This window comes from Scyliorhinus torazame, chromosome 19, assembly GCF_047496885.1.
Source record: "Scyliorhinus torazame isolate Kashiwa2021f chromosome 19, sScyTor2.1, whole genome shotgun sequence".
NCBI lineage: Eukaryota > Metazoa > Chordata > Chondrichthyes > Carcharhiniformes > Scyliorhinidae > Scyliorhinus > Scyliorhinus torazame.
In genome coordinates this window covers 97,154,588-97,170,124 of record NC_092725.1, presented here as the reverse complement: position 1 = coordinate 97,170,124, position 15,537 = coordinate 97,154,588, and the positions used below count along the sequence as shown (strand labels likewise).

At 44.5% G+C, this 15,537-nt stretch overlaps 1 protein-coding gene across 1 annotated transcript in view; it reads left to right on the top strand.

Moving 5' to 3' along the window:
- Nucleotides 1-13,589, top strand: part of LOC140396341 (NADH-cytochrome b5 reductase 3-like) — a 50,724-nt gene extending 37,135 nt beyond the window's left edge. Inside the window, exons 7-9 of the mRNA XM_072484874.1 lie at nt 2,959-3,044; nt 6,142-6,241; nt 11,138-13,589. Of these exons, the coding sequence (XP_072340975.1) occupies nt 2,959-3,044; nt 6,142-6,241; nt 11,138-11,310 (359 nt within the window). The 3' untranslated portion in view covers nt 11,311-13,589. The remainder of the gene's footprint in view (nt 1-2,958; nt 3,045-6,141; nt 6,242-11,137) is intronic.
- Nucleotides 13,590-15,537: the final 1,948 nt, after the last annotated feature.

Below are 15,537 nucleotides of genomic sequence, written 5' to 3'. Positions count from 1 at the left end.
TCTGATCTGACATTTCTGGATTGGGGCAAAACCCTTCAACTGGTGCTACCTGTGCTAATCCCATTTCCTTCTATTCCTTTCATTCTCCCAATCAATAATTCACTTTTTACTTTTAACTTTAGCCGTCATGAGGAAAGGTTAGCAGGCTGGGCCTATATTCACTGGAGTTTAGGAGAATGAGATGTAATCTTATTGAAACATTTAAGGGCACGATTCTCCGGCCTCGTTGCGCTCTCGCTCGAGTGAAACAAGGTCAGTAAATAGCAGGAAAGGCTGAAAACGAGAACCGCGCCAGGCACCAAACCGTTTGCGATGCAACCGGCCCGCTCCCGTAGGTCAAATCGGGATCTTGATGTAGTGATAGAGTCATATATGTTTACAGCATGGAAACCGGCCCTGCGGCCCAGCTTCTCCATGCCGCCCGGTATCTATCACCGAAGCTAGTCCCACTTGCCCGCATTTGGCCCATATCCCTCTATACCCACCCTGCCCATGTAACTGTCTCCCATCTTTTTAAAAGACAAAATCTACCACTGCCTCTGGCAGACCGTTCCAGATCCTCACCACCCTGTGTGAAGAAATTTCCCCTCTGGTCTCTTGTATCTCTTCCCTCTCACCTTAAACCTATAGTTCTAGACTCCTCTACCTTTGTGAAAAGATGTTGATTATCTACCTTATCTATGCTCCTCATTATTTTATAGACCTCTTAAGATCAACCCTAAGCCTCTTGCGCTCCAGGCAAAAAGTCCCAGCCTCACCTTTTAACTCCGACCATCAAGTCCTGGTAGCATCCTTGTCAATCTCTTCTGCACTCTTTCTAGTTTAACAATATCCTTCCTATAATAGGGTGACCAGAACTGAACACGGTATTCCATGTGTGGTCTTGTTAACTCCAACTTAACAGAAAGTGGTTTCAAAGGCAGCACGGTGGCACAGTGGGTTAGCACTGCAGCCTCATGGCGCCGAGGTCCCAGGTTCGATCCCGGCTCTGGGTCACTGTCCATGTGGAGTTTGCACATTCTCCCCATGTTTGCCTGGGTTTCGCCCCCACAACCCAAAAAGATGTGCAGGTTAGGTGAATTGGCCTCGCTAAATTGCCTCTTAATTGGAAAAAATGAATTGGGTACTCTCTTTTCTTTTTTAAAAAAAAAAAATTTAAAGTGGTTCCACTCCCTCAACATAACAGTTCGTGTGTGACCACCACATGAAGATCATGCACGTGTGTGCACGCTCCCCGGGGAGTGTCCACAACATCTACATGCTGGGGCAGGGGGGTCATCCCCGGCCTCTTTGAGGAGCACACCAGGATGGGAGGGCTGGCTCTTGGGTAATCAGGAGAACCTGGCTAATGACGCCAGTCTGGAGGCCGGAGACCGAAGCGGAGACCCGGAACAACGAGGCCCATGTGGCCACCCAGGTTGTCATTGAGCAATGCTTCGGACTCCTCAAGATGCACTTCCAATGCCTTGATCGCTCTGGTGGTGCACTGTGGCATACTGTCTGGAGGGTATCCCGCTTTGTGGTGGTCTGCTGTGCACTCCACAACCTCATACAGTAGCTGGGCGACAAGCTGGCGGTTGGAGATGAGGAACGTGTGGCCACCTCCGAGAAGGAGGATGATGAGGTGGTGCTGGACCAGCAGGGGCTAGACCATGAGGAACCTGCCGCACAGGCGGCAGCGGCAAGGGACCGGCGAGCCAGGGAGGCCCTCGTACACATCCGATTCACTCAAGACGTGGCCTGGTCCGTCATCGCTACCGTGCACACTCCCCACCCTCCCAGGATATTTGTCATATCACTCCAGGGCGCTGGGACTGTGTTGGCACCGTCAGTGGGTCACCGTCGAGGACCAATTAATGTTGAATAGCGTTGCCAGCCTTGCTGGGCTGAGTGCCAGGAAGCTCGCAGCCGTTCCGTTCGCTCCAACACTTAGATTCTGAGGGGACTACTTGACGAAGTTGACGCTGAGAGAATGTTTTCTCTGATGGGGGAATCTCCATCTCGGGGTCACAGTTTCAAAATAAGGGGTGCCCTATTCAAGACATCAATGAAGAAGAATTTTTTTCTGAGGATTATTAGTCTGTAGAATTCTCTTCCCCGGCAAGCCGTGGAGGCTTGGTCATTGAATATATTCAAGGCCGAGTTAGACAGATTTTTGCTCGAGAAGGGAGTATTGGGTTTGGGGGCTAGGAAGGAGAGTCGAGTTGAGAACATAATCAGAGGCCACGCTCTTTGTCATGTTCTGCAGACTGGCCGCTATGAATGATGCACTACAGAACATCTAGTTTTAATAATTTATTATGAAATAACTGTGTGGTAAAGATAACTGGAATAAATAAAAAACAAACTACCAACACTAACTATTGTCGAGCTAATGCAAAGTACGTCTATCCACCAACATGATTTACTTATAATCCCAACTTCTTCAAGGCACAGAGCCGAATGTTGGACTTACCCTGCCACGCTGCCACCTGCTGGTTGAAGGTTGTATATCATATATATAGAATTGCTTTATGCATATCATTACACTCTCTTGATTGGTGGAGCAGGCTTGAGTGTCCGAATGACCTACTCATGCTCCTATTTCTCATCTTCTTACAGAAACTGCCTTTAATTTGAAAGCCCACTTAAATCCCTGATATTCAGCTGTTGACACTTTCTTGCACTGAGACTGGAGCCCCTAATCCAGGTCAACGTATGCAGTGCTGCACTAAGGGAATGCTGCACTGTCCGAGACAAACCTGCCCTCACTCTGGCTTTATTCCCCCCCCCAATTAAATGGAAGGGAAAAAAAGTACATTTGCTGAGCGTACGTTGACTGTCACATTCCCTTGCATTCCAATGATGGCTGCACCTTGCAGATACTGCAAAGGATTTTGGGATGTAGCGAGGACATGAAAGATGCCACAGAAATGTAAGTGTTTTGAGGCTGATGTGTGTGACGTTGATTCCTTTCAGGTATAACTCCCATGCTGCAGCTGATGAGGGCGATCGTGAAGGATCCGGCTGATCAAACCATCTGCCACTTGCTGTTTGCCAACCAGGTTTGTTGGCTTTCCTTCGATCAGTGAAGCTGGTATGAAAGAGGTCTTTGTCTAGATTATACAAACTCAACCAACAGTATTAATTTGCATGAGTTTTTTTAAAAGCACGGGAATGAGTGTGGATGTTGGAGTCAATATCTATTTTTGGGGACTATTTTGATTACTTATGAATACATTTCCTGCCTTCTTGCTGATTCTGTTGCCAGTTTCCATGGGCCAGGTTGTTTTCAGTTGCTTGGACTGCTGATGGGTCACTTTGAAATTGAGGTTGATGCAAGTGGTTAATGTTCATTCATCCATTTGGTGAATGTTCTACAATCCACAACTTCCTGTCCTCCCATTACAGCATACAACACCCTGACAAGGCCAATCCTAAATCTGAGGCCTGTTATAAAAAAAATATTAGATTCTGGAAATGCTCAGCAGGTTTGGAAGAGACAAACCGAGTTGATGTTTCTGGTCCATAACTTTTCCCAGTTCTGATGAAAGGTAAAGAGAGCCATAGAATCCCAATAGTGCAGAAGGTGGCCATCCGACCCATCAACACCTGGAAGACCACTCGGCCAAGGCACATCCCTGCAACCCCACCTAACCTGCACATCTTTGGCCTGTGGGTGAAACCCACGCAGACACTGGGAGAATGTGCAAACTCCACACAGTCACCCAAGGCTGGAATCAAACCCAGGTCCCTGGCGATGTGAGGTGGCAGTGCTAACCACCGCTGCCATTAGATGCAATAGGATTTAACGAGGGGAAGTGGGGAAAGAGAACAAAAGGCAAGTTCTGTGATAGGGTGGAAGATGGGAGATATCAAGCGATGAAAGAGTTGATGGGGCAGTGGCAAAGAGCGGTAAGGAGTCCAGAAAAGATACAAAAGATATGTCTAGAAGAGGTGTTAATAGCAAAATGATGAACAGCTGCTGTCCTAAAGCAAAACCAAGGGGAGGGGAGTGGGGGAGAAGTTGAGACAAAAGATGCAAAGAAGAGGAACAAAATGGGGCAGAGATTACAGTCTGAAATTGTTGAACCTCGTGTTGAGTCGGGAAGGCTGTTAAGTACCCAATTGGAAAAAAACTGCTGTTCCTCGAGATGGCATTGAGCTTCATCGGAACAGTGCAGTAGGCCGAGGACAGGGAGGTCAGTGTGAGAGCAAAGTGGAGAATTAAAATGACAAGCTACGGCTGCTCTGGATCATCCTTGCGGACTGATTGGATGTGTTCGGCAAAATTTGGGAGGTGGCGTCAGAGGAGCCTTGGTGAGTTACTGCAGTGCAAATTGCAGATGGTACACACGGCTGTTACTGTGTGTCGCTGGTGGAGGGAGTACTGATCAGTGAATTTGAGTGATGCTTGGTTCTGGATGGTGTCGAGCCTTTGCATGTTGTCGGAGCTGTACTTTTCTAGGCAAGCAGAGTATGGAGGTCTTCAAAAGTCTGAAGGGGTTCGATATGTCATACACTGGTAAAGAGTCCGTTAATATAGAATGGTCACTAATTAATCCAGTTAAAATTTAGGAGAAATTTCTTTCCCAGAGAATGGTAGGAATGTGGAATATGCAAACACTGGTTGAGGTGAATATTATAGATGTATTTAAGGGGCAGCTGGAAAAACATGAGGGAGAGAAAGGTATGTTGATTGAATAGATGAAGAAGAGTGGGGGGAGGCTCGTAAACACCAGCATGGACTTTCAGGCTGAATGTACCTTTACGATGTTAGTTTCTGTGTTTGATCTTTCTTGAGACTGTGGTTCATTGCAGAAAAAACATCTATGTGGTGTACCAATCAGAGTGCATTAATGTGCAATCAATCAGTGGAGGCACCCATCAGTGGAGGCACCCAATGGTTTAGCTATAAAAGCGATCACTTCAGTTACAAAGCAAAAGTGTTCTTACTACTTTAGTCAAAAGGCTCAAGTCCCACTTTGAGACTCCCAACACAAAATCTAGGCTGACATCCTAATGCTGCACTGCTGGAGGTGAAATTTTTCAGCTGCAACATTAAACAACTGTCTCGGGTGAACATTTTTGGTTAGTTTTAGCTTTGGTCCCCTTGTTTAAGGAACAATCTTTTATAATTGGAGGCAGCCCAGAGGAATTTTACCAGGACGATCCTGGGATTGGAGGGACTGCCATGTGAAGAAAGATTAAACGGGTTTGGTTTGTGCTCCTTGGGAGTTCAAACGAATGAGAGGTGATGTGATTGAAACGTATAAGATTCTTAGGGGGTTACACGGGGTAAATGTTTGGAGGATGTTTCCACTCATGGGAGAGTGTGAGACCAGAGAGCATGGTCGCAGAATAAGGGGGTGCTAATTAAGACGGATTTGAGGAAGAATTTCTTCTGATTGCTGAATCTTTGGAATTCTTTGCCCCAGGAATCTGTGGAGGCCGAGTCCTTGAACATTTTGAAGACTGAGGTTGATAAGTTTTTAATCAGATGGGGAATTAAGGGTTATGGAGGTATGACCGGAAAGTAGACTTGGTAAGGGTGAGGTCCGCCATGATCTTAATAAATGGCGGAACATGCCCGAAGGGCTGAATGGCCTACTTCTGTTTCTATCTCGTATCGTCTTATGATATAAAAGATCCCACAAGAATGATCTGAAAACCAGAGGAAGTTTATTTCCATTATCCTGACCAACATTTATCCCCCAAACGACATCACTAAAACAAATGATCTGGTAATTATCCAATTGATGTTGCTGTGTGAATATTGGCTGGCACATTTCCTACATCACAACAGTGACTGCAGTTATGAAGCACTTCATTCAGTTGTAATGCACTTTGGTGATCTCTCAAGTCATGAAAGTCACTAGATAAATGCAAGTATTTTCAAGCTTCATGACTTCCCTGGTGAGTGTTGGTCACGTGGGTTTGATTCTGTTTTTTATATAGATTTCACTTTAATTGTAAAATTTCATAAGTGGGAAGAGAGAAATCGTTCCTTGACGTGATCATGATTTAATTTTCTTTGTTGGAATTTTACCCTCATCCTGACTGACAAAATGAACGGACTCCATGCATTATACTGAGCCATTACTTGTCGATGTTGCTGTTAAAAGGAATTGATTGTGACGAGTCGCCTTTTTGTTTCTGCAGACCGAGAAGGACATTCTTTTGCAATCGGAGTTAGAAGAAATCGAGGCTGAGCATCCCCGCCGTGTTATAATTTGGTATACCTTGGACAGAGCACCTGAAGGTATGAATCAGCTTAGAAGACAAGCCCTCTCACCTGAACCAAGTGGTTCCCAGTCCACCAGCACCTTGATTTTAAATATTTTGTTGGCTGTAAAAACATTTTGGAATGCCCTGTGATTGGGAAAAGCACATAAATACAAATTAGCTTGTTCTTTGTGGCTGAGCATTGACCTGTAACATGGTGCAGATTGGTGATTTAAACAAGGTGCATAATAGAAACATAGACACTAGCAGCAGGAGTCGGTCTTTTGGTCCTTCAAGTCTGCTCCTCCATGCAATATGATCATGGTTATCCACTATCTCAACACAAGCTTCAGTGCTCCCCCCATACCCCTCGACATCTTCGAGTCTAGAAATTTATCTATTTTCTTTTTAAATACATTCAGTGACTTGGCCTCCACCATCTTCTGTGGTAGAGAATTCCACAGGTTCATCACCCTCTGAGTGAAGAAGTTTCTCCTTATCTCCATCCTAAATGGACTCTCCCGTATCCTGAGACTGTGACCCCTTGTTCTAGACCCTCAGCCAGGAGAAACATAATCCTTACATCCAGTTTATCCAGCCCTGACAGAATTTTATATATTTCAATGAGATCCCAACCCCACCCTTATTCTCAACTCCAATGAATACAGGGCCAGTCAACGCAATGTCTCCTGTCATCCCAGGAATCAGCCTGGTGAACCGTTGCTGCATTCCCTCAATGACAAGTATATCCTTTTTTGAGTAAGGAGACCAAAACTGCATACATTACTCCAGGTGTGGTCTCACCAAGGCCTTGTACATCTGCAGTAAGACATCCTTGCTCCTGTACTCAAGTCCTCTTGGCAATGAAGGCTAACATACCATTTGCCTTCCTAACTGCTTGCTGCTTGTTTTCAGTGACTGTTGTATACAAGGACACCCAGGTCTCTTTAAATATCAACATTCCCTAACCTATCACTATTTAAATAATAATAATATTGTTTCTCTGACAGAGGTGGATAACTTCACATTTATTTGTGCTATGTATTTGCCCACTCACTCAACATGTCTAAATCATCTGGAAGTCTCTTAACATCTTCCTCACCACTCACATTTCACCCAGTTCAAAGAAGAGCGTTAGGTGGATTATCTATGCCAAATTGCTCCTTCGTGTCTAGGGATGTGCAGGTTAGGTGGGGTTATTGGGATGCAAGGGTAGGGCGGGAGAGTGGACCTAGGTAGGAAGCTCTTTCAGAGGGTCAGTGCAGGCACTTCCTTTTGCACTGTCACATTTGGTTCCCTCATCCAAATTGTTGATGTATGTTACAAGCATCTCTAATTTCCTGTTTCATGCCATTCTCTACATCACCACAACTGTTTAGAGGCCTTTGGACAACTCCCACTAATGTTTTCATAGAAAATAGAAACAGGAGGAGCCATTTGGCCCTCTGAGCCTGCTCCGCCATTCATTATGATCATGGCTGATTATCAAGTTCAGTACCCTGATCCCTCCTCTTTCTCTCCTTCCCCCCCCCCCCCCCCCCCCCACCCTTTCAGCCCAAAGAGCTATATCTAATTCATTCTTGAAATTACCCAATGTTTTGGCCTCAACTAGTTCCTATGGAAGCGAATTCCAGATTCACCACTCCCTGGGTGAAGATATTTCTCCTCATCTCAGTCCCCTTATCCTCAAACTTTTGTTATGGGTCAGGGTTTAGAGAATCCCAAAGTGTATCATGGAGTTCACCTGACCCACAAATTTTAATAGATTGTGGTATGGGGAGCTCACGGCTCACTCTACAGGTGTGGTATAGCAGAAAATGGACCAGTGGTTTTTAAAACAAAACAATGTTTATTCTGTGAACTCAAGTTAACCTTTTTAAAACAAACAGTGAATATCTTAGCAACCAGTAAATCAAATACACCCCCCAAAGAATACAACACTAAGTAATCTGTATGCTGTTCTTTTAACATCCAAAAGACTTAACAAACCTTCAAACAGGAGCACATTAGATTTATATTCAATACTGAGACCTTTTTACAATTCTGAGTTCGCCAAATGATCCATAGTCTTTTGATGGCAGAGATCAACAGCAGTGCAGCTCACTTTTAACTTCAGATTCAGCTCACTGAAAAACACACACACCCAAGCTGTTTCTCAAACTGAAACAAAAAAAAAAAGCAGAAGTAGAGCCCAGCTCCACCCACACTCTGACATCACTCCAGTAAGATGAGCAGCTCCATTTCTTAAAGGTACATTTCTTAAACACCCATTTATTAAAGGGTTCTCTCACATGACACTATGATCCCTAGTTCTGGACACCCCACCATATGGAACATTCTTTCTGCATTCACCCTAATCACGTTAGAATTTTGTAAGTTTCTGTGAGATCCCCTCTTGCTCTTCTAAACTCCAATGAATATAATCCTAACCGACTTAGTCTCTCTTCATGTGACAGTTCCGCCATCCCAGGAATCAGCCTGGTCAACCTTTGCTGCACTCCCTCCATAGCAAGAACATTGTTCCTCAGATAAGGACACCAAGACTGCACACAATACTCCAGGTGTGGCCTCACCAATGCCCTATACAATTGCAGTAAAACATCTCTATTCCTATACTCAAATCCTCTCGCTATGAAGACCAACGTATCATTTGCCTTCTTTACTGCCTGCTGTACTTGCGCGCTTACTTTCAGCGACTGATACACAAGGACACCAAGGTCTCGATGAGTGTCTACCTCTCTCAATTTACACCCATTCAAATAATAATCTGCCTTCCTATTTTTGACCTCCCATTTATCGACATTATACTGCATCTGCCATGCATGTGCCCACTCACTCAGCCTGTCCAAATCCCACTGAAGCATCTCTGTATCCCCCTCACAGCTCATCCTCCCACCCAACTTTGTATCATCTGCAAATTTAGAGATAATACATTTAGTTCACTCATCCAAATCATTAATATATAATGTGAACAGTTGGGGTCCTAGCACAGATTCCTGTGGTACCCCACTAGTCACTGCCTGCCAATCAGAAAAAGACCCATTGAGACCAACATTTTGCTTCCTGCCTGCTAACCAGCTTTCTATCAATTTCAAGACACTACCCGCAATCCCATACGCTTTAACTTTGCATAATAATCTGCTATGTGAAATCTTGTCGGAAGCCTTCTGAAAGTCTAAATAAACCACATCCACTGGTTCTCCCTAGTCAACTCTACTAGTTACATCTTCAAAGAATTATCCACTTTGTCTGATTACACCACTGCTTTCCAATTACTGTGCTATGAAATCCTTGATAATTGACTCCAGCAACTTCCCTATTACTGACGTTGGGCTCACAGGTCTATAGCTCCCTATTTCTCTCCATCTCCCTTTTTGAATAGCAGGGTTACATTCACTACTCTCCAATCTGTAGGAACCATTCCAAAGAATTTTGGAAAATGGCCACTATTATTTTCCGCTAAACCATTTCTTCACTAATACTAATTTCCTTCAGCTCCTCACTAAAACTTGTGCTTCTCCGAACTTCCGGTACATTATTCATGTCTTCCTTTGTGAAGACAGAAGCAAAGTACAAATTTTGTTCCTCTGCTATTTCTATATTCCTGTTATGAATTCCCATTTCTGACTAAGGGGCACCAAGGATGCAACATACCATCCTGGTGTCACATCTATGGCCACAGAATTTAAAATTTTTTTTTTTTTAATTTAGTGTACCCAATTCATTTTTTCCAATTAAGGGGTAATTTAGCATAGCCAATCCACCTAGCCTGCACATCTTTGGGTTGTGGGGGCGAAACCTATGCAAACACGGGGAGAATGTGCAAACTCCACATGGACAGTGACCCAGAGCCGGGATCGAACCTGGGACCTCGGTGCTGTGAGACTACAGGGCTAACCCACTGTGCCACCATGCTGCCCACCACCCTTGTTTTTAACACCATGGACATGACATCTGTAAAACCCTGCCAAAATCCCCTAAGCTTCGGACATGCCCAAAACATATGGACTTGGTTTGCTGGCCCTCCCGCACACCTGTCCTCTACCCAAAAAAACTTGCTCATTCGGGCCACCATCATGTGCGCCCGGTGGACAACCTTAAACTGAATCGGGCTGAGCCTGGATAATCCCTGTTGTTTCAAGCTGGACTAAAACTCACCTTCCAACCCAAACAGAAATATTTAGTTGATTGCTGAATTAAAGAAAGACTGGACTTGTCACCAAACTCCAACTTGATCTCTATACTGCAGTCCAAAGCAGCACTCTAATGCAGACAAGATGCATCACATCAAACCCATAAGATGGAGAATGGGCACTTTGAACAATGAAAAAAATGCAGTATGGCTTGTTCAAACAGATTTTCTCTTTGTGGTGTGGCAGGAAAGTAGGAGCTTTTATTGCTGCATTATTGGCCAGTAACATGTGCAGCCACATCAAAATGAAATTTGCTCAGCAATTCTTACTTTGAATACCCAATTCATTTTTTCCAATTAAGGGGCAATTTAGCGTGGCCAATCCACCTAGCCTGCACATCTTTGGGTTGTGGGGGCGAAACCCATGCAAACATGGGGAGAATGTGCAAACTCCACACGGACAGCGACCCAGAGCCAGGATCGAACCTGGAACCTTGGTGCCGTGAGGCAACAGGGCTAACCCACTGCGCCACCGTGCTGCCCTTGCAATTCTTACTTTAAAGAGCTGCTTGCACTGTGGCCATTTACCAATCACTCAAGAGGGAGATGGGTTCATGGAGGTTAGAGAAGATTTTCTGTGGGGTTATTTCGACAGTAGTATTTTCATGTACAGATGACTAGAGAAAATTGCATTGTAAACAATATACAACCTGTTTTGCAGTGGGGGGAGGGGGGGGCACGGGAAAGAGAAAGTTGTCATCTCTCGGTGTCTCACTAGGTCCATTTTGTTCTGATTTTTAGGCTGGAAATACAGTGAGGGATTTGTGACTGAACAGATGATCCGGGAACACCTCCCTGCACCTGCCGATGATGTACTTATTCTGATGTGTGGTCCTCCGCCAATGATACAGTTTGCGTGCAACCCAAGCCTTGACAGTCTGGGATATAGTCCGAGCTCTCGGTTTGTGTACTGAGAGAAAGTCTGTCTTGTCCAGTACAAAGGCAGAGGAATGTAAACCAAGATTAATGGCCAGGATTCCTGTCCAAACAGGGTCCCACTTTACACAAGCTATTCAGTTGATATTAAATTGAGCGATGTCCTGCCGACATTATGCTCTTGTATTTCAGTTTTACAGCTGTAACATATATGCTTTTGAATTATGAGGAAGCCATATAGGTAAAATGTCCTAGAACTGCTCCTCCTTCACCGTAACTTTGTGAAATAGTTTTGGATGCAGTTCTGGCAGAGCATTTCTGAGCAAGTTTAAGTGCCTTTTTCTTTTACTCTGTGCTTGCAATGTTTGACACTTGCCTATCATGTATACTTGCAGTGTCACAGTGACAAAGCAGAGGCTGGTGTTGAGGGATATGTTTTAAGAGGATGATGCGTTGAGTTTGCACACAATGGCTTTTTCACAGAGCGATGGTGGGGGTTTGCAAGTCCAATGGGTGATGTGTATATAGAGACTGAAGCCAGTTATCACGTGGCACAGTAAGCCACAACACTTTGAATTCCAAAAATCATGGAAATGTCAGATGACCTGACTACGTCGCCGAGAAAGGATTACTATGGATAGCTTTTCAATCTCCCATGTCAGTCATTAAGTTATTTCTGTATTGTGTAGAAACCCTTTGAGAAATTTTAAATAAACCCCAACTTAACCTTCAGCTATTTGGCAGTGTAGAGCACTTGCTGTGGTTTATTTTTAAGCCGAGCCAAATATGGAAGTTTACGGGTGAACTCTGGCTTGTCTCTGGCTCGGTGCGGAGCAGAATTAGGATGTTTACGGGTGAACTCTGGCTCGGTGCGGAGCAGAATTAGGAAGTGAAACCTCCTAGAAATTTCACTGCCTATTATTTTTTGGAGGCCAGCAACCTCCGTCACGAGATTAGCAACGGCAGGGTGTGAGCTACAAGGGGCAATACAAAACCTGCGCTGCTCCCAACTGATGGGGGTTGGGAGAGCCTCGGGTGTGTGGCAGGAAAGTAGCAGTTTGTTCTTACAACTGATCAGTCAAGAACTTGTACAGTGACTTCAAGTGAGTCAGAAATAAAAACAGAAAATGCTGCATAATCTCAGCAGGTCTGGCAGCATCTGTGAGAGAAAGTTAACGTTGGGGACTAAATGAGCCTTCTACAAACCTGCTGAGTTTATTCAGCATTTTGTTTTTATTTCTGATTTCCAGCATTTTGCTTTTAATAATATAATCGCTTATTGTCACAAGTAGGCTTCAATGAAGTTACTGTGAAAAGCCCCTAGTCGCCACATTCCGGCGCCTGTTCGGGGAAGCCGGTACGGGAATTGAACCCGCGCTGCTGCTTTGTTCTGCATTACAAGCCAGCTGTTTAGCCCTCTGTGCTAAGCCAGCCCCTAAGTGAGTCAGATTAGCTTTGCTCAGAACTTCACCTTCCTGCACTGTGGCTCTACATTATCATTTAACTTTTAGTAATCACTAAAAATGTTGGGTTCATGAAGAAAGTGAATTTTCTGTGGAGTTATTTTGACAGTTTAATGTTTATGGTACAGGTGGCTGGAGAGAAGTGAGAAACTTGCTTTATGGTGCCACCTTGTGTGTAGAGGCTGTAATTGCATTACAGTTGTAAAAATTAATGGGGAATGTGGGCATAGCACCAGTGTCCCATGGGGAAGTTTGGTAGAAAGACCTTAGCAAAAAACCAAAAAATCATGGAGGAGATTTGAGGACTGAGTAGATGCCAGATTAGCTGAGAATGTTATATTGGATCACTCCTGTCAATCGTTTGAAATTTCCTAATTGAATTACTGGGAAATTGTTTACTGATTATAAATGTAGTTCAAACTAGTTTCATTAGACAAATGTTCACCTAAGTTGCATTTTTTGCTATTCAGGCAGTTAAGTATCACCTTCATAGCTGTGCAGAATTTGGACACTGATCCATTCTCTGCAAACAAAAGGGACTTGTTCAAGTCTTTGAACTAGACTTTAACTACTCGGGTGCTTGGGTTGCCTTTCCTTCCCCCATTGCTCTCCGTGACACTGCCTCAGCCAATCAGAATTGAATTGCCAACCAGTCAGTTGTATAAATTGTATAAATTGTAGTGATCATTTGAAATTTGGTATTAGTTTGTCCTGATGAGTAAAAGATAAAGCTTCAGCAACAGGTGTATCTTTTCAGCAATATTCAAATTTTGTACGAGCCAGCAACTAGCTTTTTGTTTCAGATTGTATTTAAGTTTTTGCTTGAAAACCAATAAAAATAGCATGTCAGCTGATACTTGTCTCATTCAGCATATCCAAATATACTAGTTTAATTTATTTATGAAAAAGCTCTATCCCGTTGTTCAAAAGTGTGCTCTAGGAAAATGTTATATCTATCTGCTGGCTTTTAACGGACTCTTTTGTGGGTCTGAACACCCTGTAATCATTAGTGACCTTCAACTCATTCAGACCGATAAGGGGACTGCCATAGGTGGGACGTGCTCCCGCTGTCATTGGTGGGGAGGGTACAAACTGGGAACATGACAGTCCTCCCGAGATTGCGGTTTGTGTTTCAGTGTCTCCTAATCTTCATCCCCAAGGCATTTTTTTAGGAAGATGAATGAGGTGATCTTGGGTTTTATATGGGTTGGGAAAGCCCCGAGGGTGGAGGTCCTTGAGTGGGGGTGCAGTGATGGGGGCTTGGCCTTTCTGAACTTTAACTATTACTGGGCGGCCAATATTTCGATGATTAGGAAACGGGTAGTGGGGGAGGAGTCGGTGTGGGAGCGAGTGGAGGTGGCATCTTGCAAGGGCACAAGTCTGAAGGCTCTGTTAACGGCACCTCTGCTGTTCTTGCCAGCTTGTTACTCAAGTCCAGTGGTAGTGGCAGCCATGAGTGTATGGGGAATTGATGCAACACAAGATTGGAGGGGGCGTCGGTCTGGCCACCGATCTGTGATAATCACAGGTTTGCTCCGAGAGGGGCTGGACGGGGGCTTTGGAGATAACAGTGGGCAGGGATCGAGAGATTCGGGGATCTCTTCATTGAGGAGGGTTTCCCGAGCCTGGAGTTTGTGTTACCGGGTAGGAACGGATTCCAGTACCTGTAGGTACGGGATTTTGTCCGGAAGAAAGTTCCAAGCTTCCCTCTAAGGGCACTACAAGATAAGGTGATGTCTAGAACCGGGGGAGGGGAGGGTCTCCGAAATATATAAGGAACTGATGGACTGGGAAGCGGTCCCAATCGGGGAGGTGAAGAGGAAGTGGGAGGAAGAGTTTTGAGGGCAGTCGAAAGTCATGCTATGGAAGAAGGTCCCGAGGAGAGTCAATGTATCCTCGTCATGTGCCAGGCTCAGCCTGATCCAGTTCAAGGTGGGCCATAGGCTCATATGACTGTGGACTGTTTTTTTTGAGATGGAGGACAGGTGTGGGCAGTGCGGGGACGTCCAGCGAATCATGTACATATGTTTTGGGCTTGTCTGAAGCCGAGGGGGATTTTGGCAGGAATTCTCAGAGGTCCTGGGAGGGTGACTCCAAGTCCAGAGGTGGCAATATTTGGAGTGTGGGGAGGGGAGAAAGAGGCCGACATTTTGGCCTTTGCCTCCCTGTAGGCCCAGAGACAGATTTTAATGGGATGGAGGGACTCAGAGCCTCAAGTCGGGGGTGTGGGTCACTGACATGGTAGGGTTTCTTGGGCGAGAGATTAAGTTTGCCTAAAGGGGTTAATTACAGGGGTTCGCTCAGAGGTGGCAGCCATTCAAATTAAAAATGCCTCAATAAAATATTTTCTTAAAAAAAACTAATCCAGGCCGATGCTCACTGTGCAATACTGAGGAAATGCCTGACACAGGTGGTATCTTTCAGAAACGACATTAAACAATGGCCCTGTCTATCTCTGGTTTTCTACTCCTTGTGTGGGTGTGAAAGATCCCATGGAACTATTTTGAAGGGCAATGGTGTTCTTCCCCCTTTGTTCTAGTCACTATTCATCACCTCACCCAAAATAATTTCTGATCATCTCATGCTGTCTATGAAAGCTTGCTGAGTACATTATTAGCTCCTTTGTTTTCTACATTACGACAGTAAAGTACTTTGCTAGTTGTCTGGCTCTTGAGCACATTTTGTTTTATATTAATCTCGAGAACCAACTTCTAATTAGCAGCAAAACAATAAATTGCATTTTATAATATATCTTAAGTTTACCCGAAATGGCATACAAACCCATTATATTGTACATATGCT